The sequence below is a fragment of the Eurosta solidaginis genome, chromosome 4 (genome assembly GCF_040869045.1).
Source record: "Eurosta solidaginis isolate ZX-2024a chromosome 4, ASM4086904v1, whole genome shotgun sequence".
Lineage (NCBI taxonomy): Eukaryota > Metazoa > Arthropoda > Insecta > Diptera > Tephritidae > Eurosta > Eurosta solidaginis.
This window is the reverse complement of record NC_090322.1, coordinates 160,104,014-160,121,696: the sequence shown is the minus strand read 5'-3', so window position 1 is coordinate 160,121,696 and position 17,683 is coordinate 160,104,014. Positions and strand designations below refer to the sequence as shown.

The 17,683-nt window shown below is 34.7% G+C and overlaps 3 protein-coding genes across 26 annotated transcripts in view; 2 read left to right on the top strand and 1 right to left on the bottom strand.

Annotated features, from left to right (window-relative positions):
• LOC137250551 (uncharacterized) overlaps positions 1–3,281 on the top strand; it is a 119,332-nt gene extending 116,051 nt beyond the window's left edge. For all 12 annotated transcript variants that reach the window (XM_067783552.1, XM_067783551.1, XM_067783559.1 and 9 more), the window contains one exon: positions 1,877–3,281. In XM_067783552.1, coding sequence (XP_067639653.1) covers positions 1,877–2,012 — 136 coding nt within the window. In that variant the 3' untranslated portion in view covers positions 2,013–3,281. The remainder of the gene's footprint in view (positions 1–1,876) is intronic.
• A 2,900-nt stretch (positions 3,282–6,181) lies between these two features.
• Positions 6,182–11,376, top strand: LOC137250550 (arf-GAP with Rho-GAP domain, ANK repeat and PH domain-containing protein 2-like). The gene is made up of 5 exons (XM_067783550.1): positions 6,182–6,351; positions 6,771–6,872; positions 6,934–7,068; positions 7,123–7,646; positions 9,972–11,376. The coding sequence occupies exons 1-5, from the start codon at positions 6,298–6,300 to the stop codon at positions 10,105–10,107; spliced, it is 951 nt and encodes a 316-aa protein (XP_067639651.1). The 5' UTR covers positions 6,182–6,297; the 3' UTR covers positions 10,108–11,376.
• Positions 11,377–11,660: 284 nt separating this feature from the next.
• Positions 11,661–17,683, bottom strand: part of LOC137250548 (probable serine/threonine-protein kinase dyrk2) — a 106,059-nt gene continuing 100,036 nt past the window's right edge. For all 13 annotated transcript variants that reach the window (XM_067783537.1, XM_067783545.1, XM_067783536.1 and 10 more), the window contains 2 exons: positions 16,669–17,045; positions 11,661–16,594 (listed from right to left, as the gene is read on the bottom strand). In XM_067783537.1, coding sequence (XP_067639638.1) covers positions 16,426–16,594; positions 16,669–17,045 — 546 coding nt within the window. In that variant the 3' untranslated portion in view covers positions 11,661–16,425. The remainder of the gene's footprint in view (positions 16,595–16,668; positions 17,046–17,683) is intronic.

Below are 17,683 nucleotides of genomic sequence, written 5' to 3'. Positions count from 1 at the left end.
CTAAACTGGTTACTGCATGGACTGTTGTGCCAACAGAAAATTCATTCAGATTACACTAAGAAGACTTTATATTGAGCCCGGCACAAAATTTTGATCCGAAACAAAGTTAATATGCGATATCGTAAATTTTAGCATTATCCGCCGTACTGCTGTACCATAACTTAACTTTAGGCGCAGGCTAAGTAACAGTGGGATCGTACTATAGTAAAGCTACGTTACAGCGGTAAAGATTTCTGTTTACGGCCTCTGTCAAACCAATGGTTAAAGTAACACTTATGCTGCTAATAGGATCATGGTTACATTTAAGGTGATAGTAATGGTTACTCTTTCGGTCACGACTAGGATTACGGTAACGTTAAGGATTATGGTTGCGATGACGATAACGATTCTGGCTAGAAGAATAAAATTAAGAGGAACAGTAAGAGTAGACCCTAATCTTATTTCGGATTGAGCGCCAACGCTGGGAAGACGAATATGACCTTGTTTACTTGGAGGTATAGGGTCCCGAATTGGTGTAGACTTAAGCTAGATAGTGTGTCACTATAGGATAATAATTGTACCAAATGTAAATGTACCTATCTTGGAACCATTCTAGACAGTGAGTTCTCGTGAAAGTTCAACGTGGAGGAGCGAGTAAGGAAGGCCTCGGCGGCACTTTGCGCATGTAAAATAATGCTAGGGTGTACGCGGGATCTATCGCCCTCTTTCTATCATTGGGTATTTACAGCTATTACAAAGCCTATCCTATACTATGAAGACGTTGTTTGGTGGACGGCTACTTAAGAATATCCCTCAAACAATTATAGGGATATCAATGATTAGCATAATTGGGGCCTGAAAGAAACCCCGACGGCTAAACTGTATGCCATTCTGCACATTACACTTGTAGGCCTGGTGGCGAAGAACATAGCATAGGACTTAATGCCTCGGGGTATCTTAAAGGCAGACCATACGGCCATAGTAGTATAGGGTTATCAAATATTTTCCGGAAAAAGTACCTAGGTTCCTACCTGCCCCTCGATAGTTATCTTAGGGCCACAATGGAGGAAGGTGGCCGCAATAGTTAAAATGGAAAAATCAGCGATACTCGTACACGTGTATTCACGGCTACTACGTCACAAAAGCAGTAGAAACAGTGGACGACAATAGCTTAAACTGAAGCGCCGTAAATTTTTACATTGACATTCAAGCATCAATAAAGGTTAGTATTTTTCATAACACAACCTCTAAAGGGTGTGTAGAAGTGTAAGCAATCCTTGTAAAGAATCGATAAATGGAGAAATATATATCTATATTGGGTCCCTGAATAAGCTAGCTAAACAGGCCGGACCGCTCGAAGCTTGTGTCGTAGACGTTACAATCAGATTGGGCGAGATTAAAAGAAGGCGAGAACTGCACATGATTGATCAAGCGTTATAAGCGTGGGACAAATAGCGGGGCGGCAAAGTGTCGGATATCCTGTGCATATCTTACAACCTTAGATTAAAAAAGTTACTATTATCATTGAAAAGAGAGGGCTGTAGACCCATATAGATTATCCTGACTGTACACTTCCTTGTGGCATCATATTCTTTTAAAGCAAGCGTTGTCAGATATAGGAAGTGCAGGCTGAAGGAAAATAGAATCGAACACGTCTTGTGATCTAGAAGCATCAAGTGGCATAGGTCGCAGAAAGCATTTAGTATTTGCCAGGGAAACGGAGTTATTTTATAACAAAGGCCCTGGTTTATGATAGGGTTTTTCAGTCTGGTCGTTAAGTAAACTTTTGGTAATGCTATGGACTCATTCAGTTCATGTGAGATCTTCATGGATCAGCCAGCTCAGCCAAACACAAGCATGTCTATAACACCATACTAAAACTCTTGTTTTTTTTCAGATCTCGCGATTCACCTTTTATTGGGCATGTATTAGCTGGCAGCGAATGGGTTGATCGTACAATATGGTATTCGAGCATATGGTATAGTTTATATGGCGATAGTATATTACCACCCGCAGAGATAATCATGAAATAAAGTACAATAAAACTATAGTTATTAATAGTTTTTATACCCAGCTGTACTTGTACACAGGGTATTATAACTTTGACTGGATAACGGTTGGTTGTATAGGTATACAACCATCAAAATCATCAGTATAGGAAAAAAATTTGATTAAGCCATGGCCGTTCGCCTGTGCGTCGTTAACACGATAACTTGAACAAATATTGAGATATATTCACCAAATTCGGTATACGGGCATAGGTTGGTATTGAAAATGAGCGTAATCGGACGATAACCACGCCCACTTTTTCGATATCGAAGATTTAGAAAAATGGAAAAAATTAAATAGTTCAAAAACGAATACCACTAAGCTAATGAAATTATAACAAGGTGGATTGGTTTTATGACGCAAAACACAAATTCCAAAAAAATTTGAAATATGGGCGTGGCACCAACCACATTTAGAAGGAGAAAATTTAGAAGTTTAAGAAGCCGTAAATCAAAATTCGTTGAAGATATTACATTGAAATTTGGCAGAGACACTATCCTTTGCAAATTATATGGACTGAGTGAAGATTATCAAAATCGGTTAAAGACCACGCCCACTTTTCCTAAAGGTCTTACCTTAACAAAGTTTGCAATAACTCTATGGTATTTAACTACATTTGACTGATATTCTACCTCAGTACCGGTATGGTTCAGCTGAGAACAAAACTTAAACAAATTTTGAAAATGGGCGTAACACGCCCCTTTTTTGTTACTCTTTCCAAAATACCTTTAATGCCTCAAGTCGAACAAAAATCTCCCAATCCGAACGAAATTTGGCATAAACATTTTTTTTCAAAGCTACAACTGTTTGCTCTGAAAATGAGCGAAATCGCATGAAAGCAACTACTACTTTTTATATTAGCTATGCATGTAATATTGCGTAGCCTTATAACACTATTAACCACATCAAGCAAAAAACAACAGCGTTTCAATTACACAACTGGGTATGTAATGTTCGGTTTCATCCGAACTTAGACTTACTTGTTAAATGTATATTTTTAATTATTTATAGATGTAATACACCATTATTTTTATTATCAACCATTAAGAGATTCATAAGTGAATTATGAACATTCATTATTAAACATCTACATATTATGTATTTAACAATTTCAAATTTGCATTTCATTTTTATAAATATATATTAAATTATGTTTTAATATCAAATTGGTTGGTATGATTATTGTACTTGCCACATTATTGTATACTATTAATACAAATAAACAAATATAAATATTTATATAAATGATTTTAGAGACATAACTGTGTTTTTTGTAGACAGTGGTGGCAAAGAAAAGAGTGCCCCAATTAAAAATAATATTACTTGAAAGTTACGTTTCTTTTTTTCCAATTTTCATTTAAACTGTAGTTTGTTTTACCACAGGCACCCATTGAGTAAAATGTTCGAAAACTTTATAAAAATTAATTAAAGTTTTGTGTTAATGTATATTGAACGTGTACCACTCACTTACGATACATCATTTAGAATAAAAACCAGTGTGAAGTAATGGCTAAAACTATTGCGGTTTAGTCGACAATTTATATATATATTTTTTTTAAAGAATATAAAATCGTTTACGATAAAATTTTGTGTATGTCACTTAAGCCTTGTTGGCGGTTATACCTCGATATATGTTGAGCGTGTTACGCTCGCCAATTATATATTAAAATAAATAAAAAAAATAAAAAATTATATATTAAGATTAGGAAAAAAAGAAATCAGTTATATTTCCTTTGTGTGCGAAGTAGGGTACATTTTCACATTTACGTTTTATAATCATTTCTCTACGCAAATTAATAATATATGTATATAGTTCGGATCAGGGATGGTAACAGAAAAGCGTTTTTTTTTATAAAAATCGTTTTTATGATTATTTTTTTATGAGCTCCGTATATCGTTCGGAAAATAATAATTCCATTGTAAATCAGTAATTTTGCAACAAAGTAACCATGTCATTTTATCACAAGGTAACATCGCACAATTAAATTTTTCTGAACAAACTTATAGTCGCTTTTAATTTGCATTTCAAGGTTAAAGTGGTCACAATGTGTCCTTCGGCCATGTGTGCGGCCTCCTGAAGTGTTAAAGCTTTGGCTCCTAAGGAACGTTGCTCCTTATAAAATAAGTTAGCTTTCATACTTACACTTGGCAACTTCATCATTTCTCCTTTCACCACTTGTCGCATTTTTCCCGAAGGCAGTAGGTACCCTGTAGAGAAAAACTAGTTCGAAACTGTTACACTTCTAGTGTATTCGGAACCCCTTCAAATTCACCCTCTATATCTTTTACATGCTTTCAACTGACGAATCTAACATGATGATGTCCTATGCAACGGAAATTGTCCCCGCTGTATTGCTTTTTCTGCATTTCAGAACTAGATAAAAATTCCCACTTTAGTGATACATTTCGACAGTTCCAAACTAGTATAAAAATGTACAGTTTAGATGACTCTTATATTCGCACTGTTTTGTTGATTCCGAAGTAGACCCCTATTCGATAGATCTGCATTGGAAACAGCAACTCCCTTTTCAAGATAGTTCTGATTCTGACGCTCTTTAAAAGAATATTCCTGGATCGGTCTAACACCGGCTACGCGATACCAAATATTTCATAAACCATTTCATAAGTGTGTATATACATGCAATAAGTATAAATTGCTCTTTGAATGACTTACGCAAGTATAATACGAGTTGACTCAATTATCATTTCCTTGTGATTGTCTAAATATACTATGTATAATTTAGGCCGACAAAATTTCTTTGTTGGCACTCCTTTCCTGCCAATTTGCTAGTCTATATGGTAAGGAGTTCTCGTAAGCAACAGGCATCAAGGTGTAGGGGAAAAAAGCATACTCGTAGTCGAAGCTCCATAAAGCTGCGTTTATGGAAAATAGCATATTTATCAAATATATGTTAAGTATGTAATAAAAAACCGACACTAGCATTCTTTTAACTAAAGAAAAACTAGTAACTATCGAACTAGTACTTTTTTGGTACTTTACGTCCAGTTCTGAACCAGAAATTTGTATCAATAGTTATTGATTTCTTACAGGGAAGGTGCTACATGTTGATACAATATGTTTCTAAAGATTCTTTTGACATTTTTACTCCTGCGGTAAAAAAAAAACCTATAGAACTTTTAAGATTTATACAGGGATAAATTTTTCCTAGGATACCAAAGTTGTTTGTAACTTTGCCAGATTTGTTGGAACTTGATTTGAATTGTGTATCAATACTTAAGTATAAATAAAAAAGGACGGACGTGCTGGACTATAAGAATGTTGAACGAAAATTATCTGTATATGAGGAGCTTTTTCGGACGGTTACTCTGTTGCCAGAAAAATTTCGAATTGGTTGAAATGCGTTATTTTTCTAGATTTTCATTTAGCTCTTAGAATAACAGTTATTTTTTTATTATTTTTATTTCTCTCGAGAATTTTTATTTACATACTTTATATGAATAAAAAACTTATTGATATTAGAAAAAAATTACAAAATTTACAAACGGCTATGGTTACTCGAACATGTTTATGAGTTTCACATCTTCATCAGTTAGGTTCTCGGGAGTTCAGTATTGAACTCGAAATCTCCAACATTCACACTTCATACTAGTTGTGAAAAGACAGATGGGTTTATCCACTCAGTCAAATGAATGCCCCGCTGCACGCTCATCCAGCGCGCCCATAAGTATTCTACGCAGTAGTATGTACCTAATGGTGATTAAAGGAATAGTATAAGGCATTACGAGCATGTCTCCCTAATTAAATACTTGTGTTATACGATCATATGTCTAATAGTAATTTTACTCACGCCATAAATATGAATATGTCAAAAGATTCGTAAAAATGATAATAAGATATGGATCTAATGAATACTATTGGCTACCATTTCAGATATTTCCTTAATCCGATTAACCATTTATATTCGCTATTGCGATCTAAAAATTTATTTTGTTCAAGAATCGTATAACAAGAAGTAAAAGCCCCGAAGTAAAAGACTAAAAAAAGAACTTTTATTCCAAGGAAAATGCAAAACTCAAAATGTAATAATTAGTTTTGACTTCTATAGCAAAATTCAATTTACTTATCGATAGTCTTGCGTAGGCGTCATTACTCTCTCAGTATGATTTTTTTTTTTGGTTTTAATATCTACTGAGAAGATACATGCCTATAAGGAGCTGTTGGTGCGTTTGAGTGTGATTGAACATGAAACGTTGAAAAAAATAGTCGGTCACTTAGCATTTATAAGTTCACAGAAGGCGAATAATAAGATGAGCACAAAAAATTTGACAATGATTTGGGGACCAACATTGCTGCAAAATCATGTGAGTGGTAGAGGCAAGGCGAATTCGGTACTATGCCATCAGCTGATTGCAAAATTTGATACAGCAGGATGTCAGCGGAACGCAATTAACGATCATTTTCTTCTGATTCGACATTATGGTGTACGGCGAATTGAATTGAATTCGCTTTGTTATCACCGCAGCAGGTTTGGATTCGACCAAGGCGCTCCTATACAAGGTGATAGCAAAGCGAATTCAATCCAATTCGCCGTGCAGAAGAAAGTCAAGTTAAAAGAAAATTAGCATTGATTTCGATTAGTTGATATATTTTTTTAACAAGGCGTTGTGTGCAAATAATCAAGAAGCAATAAGCTGATGGGAGAACGCCAACCGATACTGAATTCGCCTTGGATTTGACCAAATGACTAATTTATTTCCCCTTATCTCATCTTTAATTACAGCATCAGCAGGAAGAAATGGTATATTCGCAAAAAGAGGCTGACGTTTTAGCTGACTTGATTACTCTCTATAAAAATCTGTTTCCTTTGTCGCCTGAAGAGATCGTAAGTTTTTCTTAGCGAAGTTGATAATACTTATGTAAAAAATACAAATTTCAATTTCCAGAAAAAAGAGCAGGAAATGCTCTTGTGCTTACAAAAATATTACGCGGCCGCCGAAACTCTAACGGACTCGGTAAAGAAATCGGGAGATCTGAAAATGTGGGTGGTACTCAACCCCAGACCGGACAATACGAAAGAAGTAAACTTTATAGTTTAGTTTTAATGAATATTAACTACAATTTATTTTATCTAGGAAAAAACTCAAATAAATGTTACCATCACACCAACCCGCACCGTTTACGACATTTGCCGCGAACTCGCACCAAAAATGCAAATGTCAACGCATCAAGTTTCGTTGTACGAGGTCATCATGAACGATAGTCTCGAGCGCCCACTACATCATGATATTAAAGTATTCGATATTGTACTCAATTGGTCTTATTGGCCTGAAGATGATCGCAAGAATAATTATTTGGTTGTAAAACCTATAGAGATGTTACGTGAAGTACAACGCGCAGTTAAAAATTTGGCGACGGTTACACCTGGCAAGGAGTTAAAATTCGCAGATAATCGCACAAAGTCTTTCAAATCATTTTTATGCGAATTGCGCGATGGAAAAATTGTGATATCGAAGAAAGAAAAGAATGATAAGACTACTATCGTGCGTGAGATTTTCTTGCATAGCACAACGGCATATTTGGGTTGTGAGAAGAAACGTGATTTTCCATGGAGTTGGGCCATAACATTTGTGGAGCAAACACAGTCACAAATATTGAGGTAAGTTTGATAAATGAATGAGGTAACGCCAAAAATGGCGGCCACCGTGGTGTGATGGTAGCGTGCTCCGCCTACCACACCGACGATCCTGGGTTCACGCCCCGGGCAAAGCAACATCAAACTTTTAGAAATAAGGTTTTTAAATTAGAAGAAAATTTTTCTAAGCGGGGTCGCCCTTCGGCAGTGTTTGGCAAGCACTCCGTCTGTATTCCTGCCATGAAAAGCTCTCAGTGAAAAGTCATCTGCCGTTCGGAGTCGGCATAAAACAAGTAGGTCCCCTTCCGCCAATTTGTATGAACAATTAAAAAGGAGCACGACGCAAATTGGAAGAGAAGCTCGGCCTAAAATCTCCTTCGGAGGTTATCGCGACTTACATTTTTTTATTATTTATAACGCCAAAATGGCAGCCTCCTCTTGGCTAACACATCGGTCATGGGACGGAGCCAGAACTAAACTGGTTACTGCATGGACTGTTGTGCCAACAGAAAATTCATTCAGATTACACTAAGAAGACTTTATATTGAGCCCGGCACAAAATTTTGATCCGAAACAAAGTTAATATGCGATATCGTAAATTTTAGCATTATCCGCCGTACTGCTGTACCATAACTTAACTTTAGGCGCAGGCTAAGTAACAGTGGGATCGTACTATAGTAAAGCTACGTTACAGCGGTAAAGATTTCTGTTTACGGCCTCTGTCAAACCAATGGTTAAAGTAACACTTATGCTGCTAATAGGATCATGGTTACATTTAAGGTGATAGTAATGGTTACTCTTTCGGTCACGACTAGGATTACGGTAACGTTAAGGATTATGGTTGCGATGACGATAACGATTCTGGCTAGAAGAATAAAATTAAGAGGAACAGTAAGAGTAGACCCTAATCTTATTTCGGATTGAGCGCCAACGCTGGGAAGACGAATATGACCTTGTTTACTTGGAGGTATAGGGTCCCGAATTGGTGTAGACTTAAGCTAGATAGTGTGTCACTATAGGATAATAATTGTACCAAATGTAAATGTACCTATCTTGGAACCATTCTAGACAGTGAGTTCTCGTGAAAGTTCAACGTGGAGGAGCGAGTAAGGAAGGCCTCGGCGGCACTTTGCGCATGTAAAATAATGCTAGGGTGTACGCGGGATCTATCGCCCTCTTTCTATCATTGGGTATTTACAGCTATTACAAAGCCTATCCTATACTATGAAGACGTTGTTTGGTGGACGGCTACTTAAGAATATCCCTCAAACAATTATAGGGATATCAATGATTAGCATAATTGGGGCCTGAAAGAAACCCCGACGGCTAAACTGTATGCCATTCTGCACATTACACTTGTAGGCCTGGTGGCGAAGAACATAGCATAGGACTTAATGCCTCGGGGTATCTTAAAGGCAGACCATACGGCCATAGTAGTATAGGGTTATCAAATATTTTCCGGAAAAAGTACCTAGGTTCCTACCTGCCCCTCGATAGTTATCTTAGGGCCACAATGGAGGAAGGTGGCCGCAATAGTTAAAATGGAAAAATCAGCGATACTCGTACACGTGTATTCACGGCTACTACGTCACAAAAGCAGTAGAAACAGTGGACGACAATAGCTTAAACTGAAGCGCCGTAAATTTTTACATTGACATTCAAGCATCAATAAAGGTTAGTATTTTTCATAACACAACCTCTAAAGGGTGTGTAGAAGTGTAAGCAATCCTTGTAAAGAATCGATAAATGGAGAAATATATATCTATATTGGGTCCCTGAATAAGCTAGCTAAACAGGCCGGACCGCTCGAAGCTTGTGTCGTAGACGTTACAATCAGATTGGGCGAGATTAAAAGAAGGCGAGAACTGCACATGATTGATCAAGCGTTATAAGCGTGGGACAAATAGCGGGGCGGCAAAGTGTCGGATATCCTGTGCATATCTTACAACCTTAGATTAAAAAAGTTACTATTATCATTGAAAAGAGAGGGCTGTAGACCCATATAGATTATCCTGACTGTACACTTCCTTGTGGCATCATATTCTTTTAAAGCAAGCGTTGTCAGATATAGGAAGTGCAGGCTGAAGGAAAATAGAATCGAACACGTCTTGTGATCTAGAAGCATCAAGTGGCATAGGTCGCAGAAAGCATTTAGTATTTGCCAGGGAAACGGAGTTATTTTATAACAAAGGCCCTGGTTTATGATAGGGTTTTTCAGTCTGGTCGTTAAGTAAACTTTTGGTAATGCTATGGACTCATTCAGTTCATGTGAGATCTTCATGGATCAGCCAGCTCAGCCAAACACAAGCATGTCTATAACACCATACTAAAACTCTTGTTTTTTTTCAGATCTCGCGATTCACCTTTTATTGGGCATGTATTAGCTGGCAGCGAATGGGTTGATCGTACAATATGGTATTCGAGCATATGGTATAGTTTATATGGCGATAGTATATTACCACCCGCAGAGATAATCATGAAATAAAGTACAATAAAACTATAGTTATTAATAGTTTTTATACCCAGCTGTACTTGTACACAGGGTATTATAACTTTGACTGGATAACGGTTGGTTGTATAGGTATACAACCATCAAAATCATCAGTATAGGAAAAAAATTTGATTAAGCCATGGCCGTTCGCCTGTGCGTCGTTAACACGATAACTTGAACAAATATTGAGATATATTCACCAAATTCGGTATACGGGCATAGGTTGGTATTGAAAATGAGCGTAATCGGACGATAACCACGCCCACTTTTTCGATATCGAAGATTTAGAAAAATGGAAAAAATTAAATAGTTCAAAAACGAATACCACTAAGCTAATGAAATTATAACAAGGTGGATTGGTTTTATGACGCAAAACACAAATTCCAAAAAAATTTGAAATATGGGCGTGGCACCAACCACATTTAGAAGGAGAAAATTTAGAAGTTTAAGAAGCCGTAAATCAAAATTCGTTGAAGATATTACATTGAAATTTGGCAGAGACACTATCCTTTGCAAATTATATGGACTGAGTGAAGATTATCAAAATCGGTTAAAGACCACGCCCACTTTTCCTAAAGGTCTTACCTTAACAAAGTTTGCAATAACTCTATGGTATTTAACTACATTTGACTGATATTCTACCTCAGTACCGGTATGGTTCAGCTGAGAACAAAACTTAAACAAATTTTGAAAATGGGCGTAACACGCCCCTTTTTTGTTACTCTTTCCAAAATACCTTTAATGCCTCAAGTCGAACAAAAATCTCCCAATCCGAACGAAATTTGGCATAAACATTTTTTTTCAAAGCTACAACTGTTTGCTCTGAAAATGAGCGAAATCGCATGAAAGCAACTACTACTTTTTATATTAGCTATGCATGTAATATTGCGTAGCCTTATAACACTATTAACCACATCAAGCAAAAAACAACAGCGTTTCAATTACACAACTGGGTATGTAATGTTCGGTTTCATCCGAACTTAGACTTACTTGTTAAATGTATATTTTTAATTATTTATAGATGTAATACACCATTATTTTTATTATCAACCATTAAGAGATTCATAAGTGAATTATGAACATTCATTATTAAACATCTACATATTATGTATTTAACAATTTCAAATTTGCATTTCATTTTTATAAATATATATTAAATTATGTTTTAATATCAAATTGGTTGGTATGATTATTGTACTTGCCACATTATTGTATACTATTAATACAAATAAACAAATATAAATATTTATATAAATGATTTTAGAGACATAACTGTGTTTTTTGTAGACAGTGGTGGCAAAGAAAAGAGTGCCCCAATTAAAAATAATATTACTTGAAAGTTACGTTTCTTTTTTTCCAATTTTCATTTAAACTGTAGTTTGTTTTACCACAGGCACCCATTGAGTAAAATGTTCGAAAACTTTATAAAAATTAATTAAAGTTTTGTGTTAATGTATATTGAACGTGTACCACTCACTTACGATACATCATTTAGAATAAAAACCAGTGTGAAGTAATGGCTAAAACTATTGCGGTTTAGTCGACAATTTATATATATATTTTTTTTAAAGAATATAAAATCGTTTACGATAAAATTTTGTGTATGTCACTTAAGCCTTGTTGGCGGTTATACCTCGATATATGTTGAGCGTGTTACGCTCGCCAATTATATATTAAAATAAATAAAAAAAATAAAAAATTATATATTAAGATTAGGAAAAAAAGAAATCAGTTATATTTCCTTTGTGTGCGAAGTAGGGTACATTTTCACATTTACGTTTTATAATCATTTCTCTACGCAAATTAATAATATATGTATATAGTTCGGATCAGGGATGGTAACAGAAAAGCGTTTTTTTTTATAAAAATCGTTTTTATGATTATTTTTTTATGAGCTCCGTATATCGTTCGGAAAATAATAATTCCATTGTAAATCAGTAATTTTGCAACAAAGTAACCATGTCATTTTATCACAAGGTAACATCGCACAATTAAATTTTTCTGAACAAACTTATAGTCGCTTTTAATTTGCATTTCAAGGTTAAAGTGGTCACAATGTGTCCTTCGGCCATGTGTGCGGCCTCCTGAAGTGTTAAAGCTTTGGCTCCTAAGGAACGTTGCTCCTTATAAAATAAGTTAGCTTTCATACTTACACTTGGCAACTTCATCATTTCTCCTTTCACCACTTGTCGCATTTTTCCCGAAGGCAGTAGGTACCCTGTAGAGAAAAACTAGTTCGAAACTGTTACACTTCTAGTGTATTCGGAACCCCTTCAAATTCACCCTCTATATCTTTTACATGCTTTCAACTGACGAATCTAACATGATGATGTCCTATGCAACGGAAATTGTCCCCGCTGTATTGCTTTTTCTGCATTTCAGAACTAGATAAAAATTCCCACTTTAGTGATACATTTCGACAGTTCCAAACTAGTATAAAAATGTACAGTTTAGATGACTCTTATATTCGCACTGTTTTGTTGATTCCGAAGTAGACCCCTATTCGATAGATCTGCATTGGAAACAGCAACTCCCTTTTCAAGATAGTTCTGATTCTGACGCTCTTTAAAAGAATATTCCTGGATCGGTCTAACACCGGCTACGCGATACCAAATATTTCATAAACCATTTCATAAGTGTGTATATACATGCAATAAGTATAAATTGCTCTTTGAATGACTTACGCAAGTATAATACGAGTTGACTCAATTATCATTTCCTTGTGATTGTCTAAATATACTATGTATAATTTAGGCCGACAAAATTTCTTTGTTGGCACTCCTTTCCTGCCAATTTGCTAGTCTATATGGTAAGGAGTTCTCGTAAGCAACAGGCATCAAGGTGTAGGGGAAAAAAGCATACTCGTAGTCGAAGCTCCATAAAGCTGCGTTTATGGAAAATAGCATATTTATCAAATATATGTTAAGTATGTAATAAAAAACCGACACTAGCATTCTTTTAACTAAAGAAAAACTAGTAACTATCGAACTAGTACTTTTTTGGTACTTTACGTCCAGTTCTGAACCAGAAATTTGTATCAATAGTTATTGATTTCTTACAGGGAAGGTGCTACATGTTGATACAATATGTTTCTAAAGATTCTTTTGACATTTTTACTCCTGCGGTAAAAAAAAAACCTATAGAACTTTTAAGATTTATACAGGGATAAATTTTTCCTAGGATACCAAAGTTGTTTGTAACTTTGCCAGATTTGTTGGAACTTGATTTGAATTGTGTATCAATACTTAAGTATAAATAAAAAAGGACGGACGTGCTGGACTATAAGAATGTTGAACGAAAATTATCTGTATATGAGGAGCTTTTTCGGACGGTTACTCTGTTGCCAGAAAAATTTCGAATTGGTTGAAATGCGTTATTTTTCTAGATTTTCATTTAGCTCTTAGAATAACAGTTATTTTTTTATTATTTTTATTTCTCTCGAGAATTTTTATTTACATACTTTATATGAATAAAAAACTTATTGATATTAGAAAAAAATTACAAAATTTACAAACGGCTATGGTTACTCGAACATGTTTATGAGTTTCACATCTTCATCAGTTAGGTTCTCGGGAGTTCAGTATTGAACTCGAAATCTCCAACATTCACACTTCATACTACTTGTGAAAAGACAGATGGGTTTATCCACTCAGTCAAATGAATGCCCCGCTGCACGCTCATCCAGCGCGCCCATAAGTATTCTACGCAGTAGTATGTACCTAATGGTGATTAAAGGAATAGTATAAGGCATTACGAGCATGTCTCCCTAATTAAATACTTGTGTTATACGATCATATGTCTAATAGTAATTTTACTCACGCCATAAATATGAATATGTCAAAAGATTCGTAAAAATGATAATAAGATATGGATCTAATGAATACTATTGGCTACCATTTCAGATATTTCCTTAATCCGATTAACCATTTATATTCGCTATTGCGATCTAAAAATTTATTTTGTTCAAGAATCGTATAACAAGAAGTAAAAGCCCCGAAGTAAAAGACTAAAAAAAGAACTTTTATTCCAAGGAAAATGCAAAACTCAAAATGTAATAATTAGTTTTGACTTCTATAGCAAAATTCAATTTACTTATCGATAGTCTTGCGTAGGCGTCATTACTCTCTCAGTATGATTTTTTTTTTTGGTTTTAATTGTGGCCAGTAACACTAATTTGAAATAACTGGTTCAAGTTTTATTAATTCTTTCAAATAATAGTAAAATAGCCATACATTTGCAAATTTCTTAGTAAAACAGTTTCGTTTTCAAAAATTGTGAAAGAACTGTTGGAAGTGTTTAAAGAAGTAGTCATATTTCAATATAAAAACTGTTAATAAAAAAAAGAAAAACAATTTTTTCACTACAATTGTAATAAATATGGCAGGTCACGTGCAAATGGTCTTTCATCGTTGCATTGCAATTTTTCATTACATACCAAACGCAATGCAAAAACAACACATGCAAATGCACCTGTCAAAATTTTTGCAGAATGCAATACTAAATATCCATTGCTTTTGGAATGAATCAACAAAGCACCATGTCAAATAGCTCATATTACCTGCAAAAACACCTTCGATTGATTACCAATGGTCTCAATGGAAGTTTTTACGAGTTTTTTGTAATGAAATTGATAAATATATACTGTGTGCGTGTATGCGTAAGATTTTCATCCATTTTGTAATATTGTCACAAATTTGTTTCAGGCAACTGGCAACTGGCAAGTTATTTTTAAACATTTTTTTACCTTATAGGTCTTTATTTAAGTCGTGTCTTGTGAGGATGTTTTCCTTGGATGATTACTATAATATTTGCTATGGTGATTTACTAAGATCACTCACGATTTAAAGCATTTCCATGCAAGTGCTTAATTGTGTCACCTCATGTGCGTTTAATCGTGAATTGCTTTAATAAGTTTATTATATTAATATTATTGTATTTTAATAAATACTTCATAATTCAATAAATATATATAAGTAATTTTTACAAATAATTCGATATATTTTTAATTTGTTTAAAATGAAAGTTAATTTGTTTAAATTCAAGTTTTTAAAAGCGAATTAAGTACAAAGCGCTACTGTCATAATGTATATATGTATGGGTTTTGTTTATGTGCGCGCGTGTTTTTGTAAAAAAATCTTCTATTAAATAATATTATGATTACTAGGGTGGTCCTTATAAATAAAATTTCCGATTATTTTTCCAGTAACACCCCTTCAAACGATAACACAAAAGTAAAAAATTTCACATTTACGGTTTGGTACTGATTGAAAAAAATAAAGGGGTGTCACACATCGACCAAACAGAGAATTTTTTTATGAACTTTCAATCTAATTAAGCTAAGTTTTTTGTTTTTTTTTAATATTTAATATCGGTAATATCATAGTAGGTGATATCATATCGACTGCTGAATGGAATAACGCCCTATCTAAGAACGTTCTATTTCAACATTTTTCTTAAAAACCCCCTATCTCAGAGCTTGTTCCAAAAACGGCCCTCTGTTATTTTTACGTAAGATAGGGAGTTTTTGAAACAAGATTTGAAATAGGGCGTTTTTCTGAGAACGGGAGCCGAGATAGGGATATATTACAATTAATAGTCTATATATAAATATTTAGTCCCGATTAAATATTATATTGTGTTTTCAAAGTGTAATCTGAATTTAAAACCCTTGCAAAAAGTCTTTACCGTTTCCAGTTTCAGGATTTTTTGCAAATGATCTAGCATCATTGCATTGCAAACTTCTGTGAAAATTTTTTTACAATACACCAACAAATTACACGGCTATGCATATGCTACGTCATGGCAAATAGGCAACATCAAAAGCTTATTTTTTCAATATTGAATAGCAAATATAGCAACTGTAGAAAACAAAACAAAATATGGAAATAAAAATTTGAAAACGAAAAATTTGTTCACGATCAACATCAAATACACAAAATTCTGAACTGCCTTTAAATGTTGTATCGAGCAGTACTATAACTATCGATCTTAGTTGCTGGAAGGCTACAATTTTTTCAGTTTCCAATAAAAATTTTTAACTTTAAACTCTCAACCGTCTTCTATTGGCACCCAAATTTATGCGTGATGTTTTTGACATTGATCGTTGGTAGGAGTGAGACTAGAAAAAACCGACAATATGATTTATAAGAACCTCCTAAATGATTATATATATATATACTGCCGGTATATATATATCTATATTTGTGTTAGTACATATATGCATGTACTCCCTTATATATTAAAATATGTTCATATTTATGTCAACTATTAAAATTGCTGCAGGCATATAATTATTATTTAGCTTAACCTCACTTAAAAGTTACTTGTTTGGACGGACGTGTAAATACGTTTTCCTTTATTTCGACAACCTACGAGCAGCAAGGCAAAACTGATAGCCAACAATGAGCCAACCAAATTTAGTACCGCAGAGTATATGAGAATCTTAGTCCATTCAGCACGTACTTCTTTACAGCTCAAATCCCTGCAGAAATTAAGCAAATGATAAATATTATTGAAAAACAAGTCAGATGTGTCATTTCATACTAGCACTCTTACCAATATTCAACTTTATAACTTTGATCATCCATATCATCTGGCATCACTTCTTCCTCCAACAATCCCTTAGCCATTACTCCAGTTGTACTGCTGCTATTCATGCCCGTTGTCATTTCATTTTCGGGCACATTAAAGGTACACGTACACGATCCCTGTTCAACTAGCGGATTTGTTGAGGCACAGTGTGTAGTATTCGCGGTTAAGCGCGCATAATGTAATGCAGCGCAAAAGAATGCTATGCAGCATAATAACACTGCCAAGAGTGCTAGTAAATATAAATCGGCGCGTAAAAATTTGAAACAATTCTCGCGTACTTTGCGACGTTTAATACGTTGATAGCGTACAAGCACAAGTCCGAGAATGCCAGTAAGTAGGAGCTGTGAGGATGTGACATAAGAAGAATTTCTGTAAAAATTATTGATATCTATTTGGTGACTCATTGAGTACTTTACAGACTTTACGAATTTTCTGATTAACAAGATGTGTTACAAAGATCTGATTTTCAGATAGTCAAGGTCAAAGGTCACAAAAGTAGTTGTATACTAATATCTCCCTTTCTATACAAAGTGGTAGGCCATGTCATTCTCCACAAATCTTGTCTGCAATGTTTTTTCATGGAGTTAATCGTTTCTGCGTTGCATCTCGTAAGCCGCGACCTCTAAATTACACCATGCAGTATCCTAGATCAGTGATTTACGAAGCGAGTAAATGAAGCTAAAATTTTGTATTTGGACTAAGATAAGAATCACAGCTACGAAAATTTACAAATTTGAAAAAATTGGATTGGCATCGCCCATAAGCAGAGTTCGCGTTGTCAGTGGTGCACCGCAGAAACAGTTGACCCTATGCTAAGGCTTTTCAGATAAGACTTGTTGCTTTGTTATGGTCTAAAACTTTGTAATAAACGAAAAACACTCATCACATCTGAGATACGTATTTTCAGCAACTTTAAGAAAGATAAATAGGAAATATATAAAGCCTTAACTGGGTAATCTTTTCGCTGCCGTCCCAATTT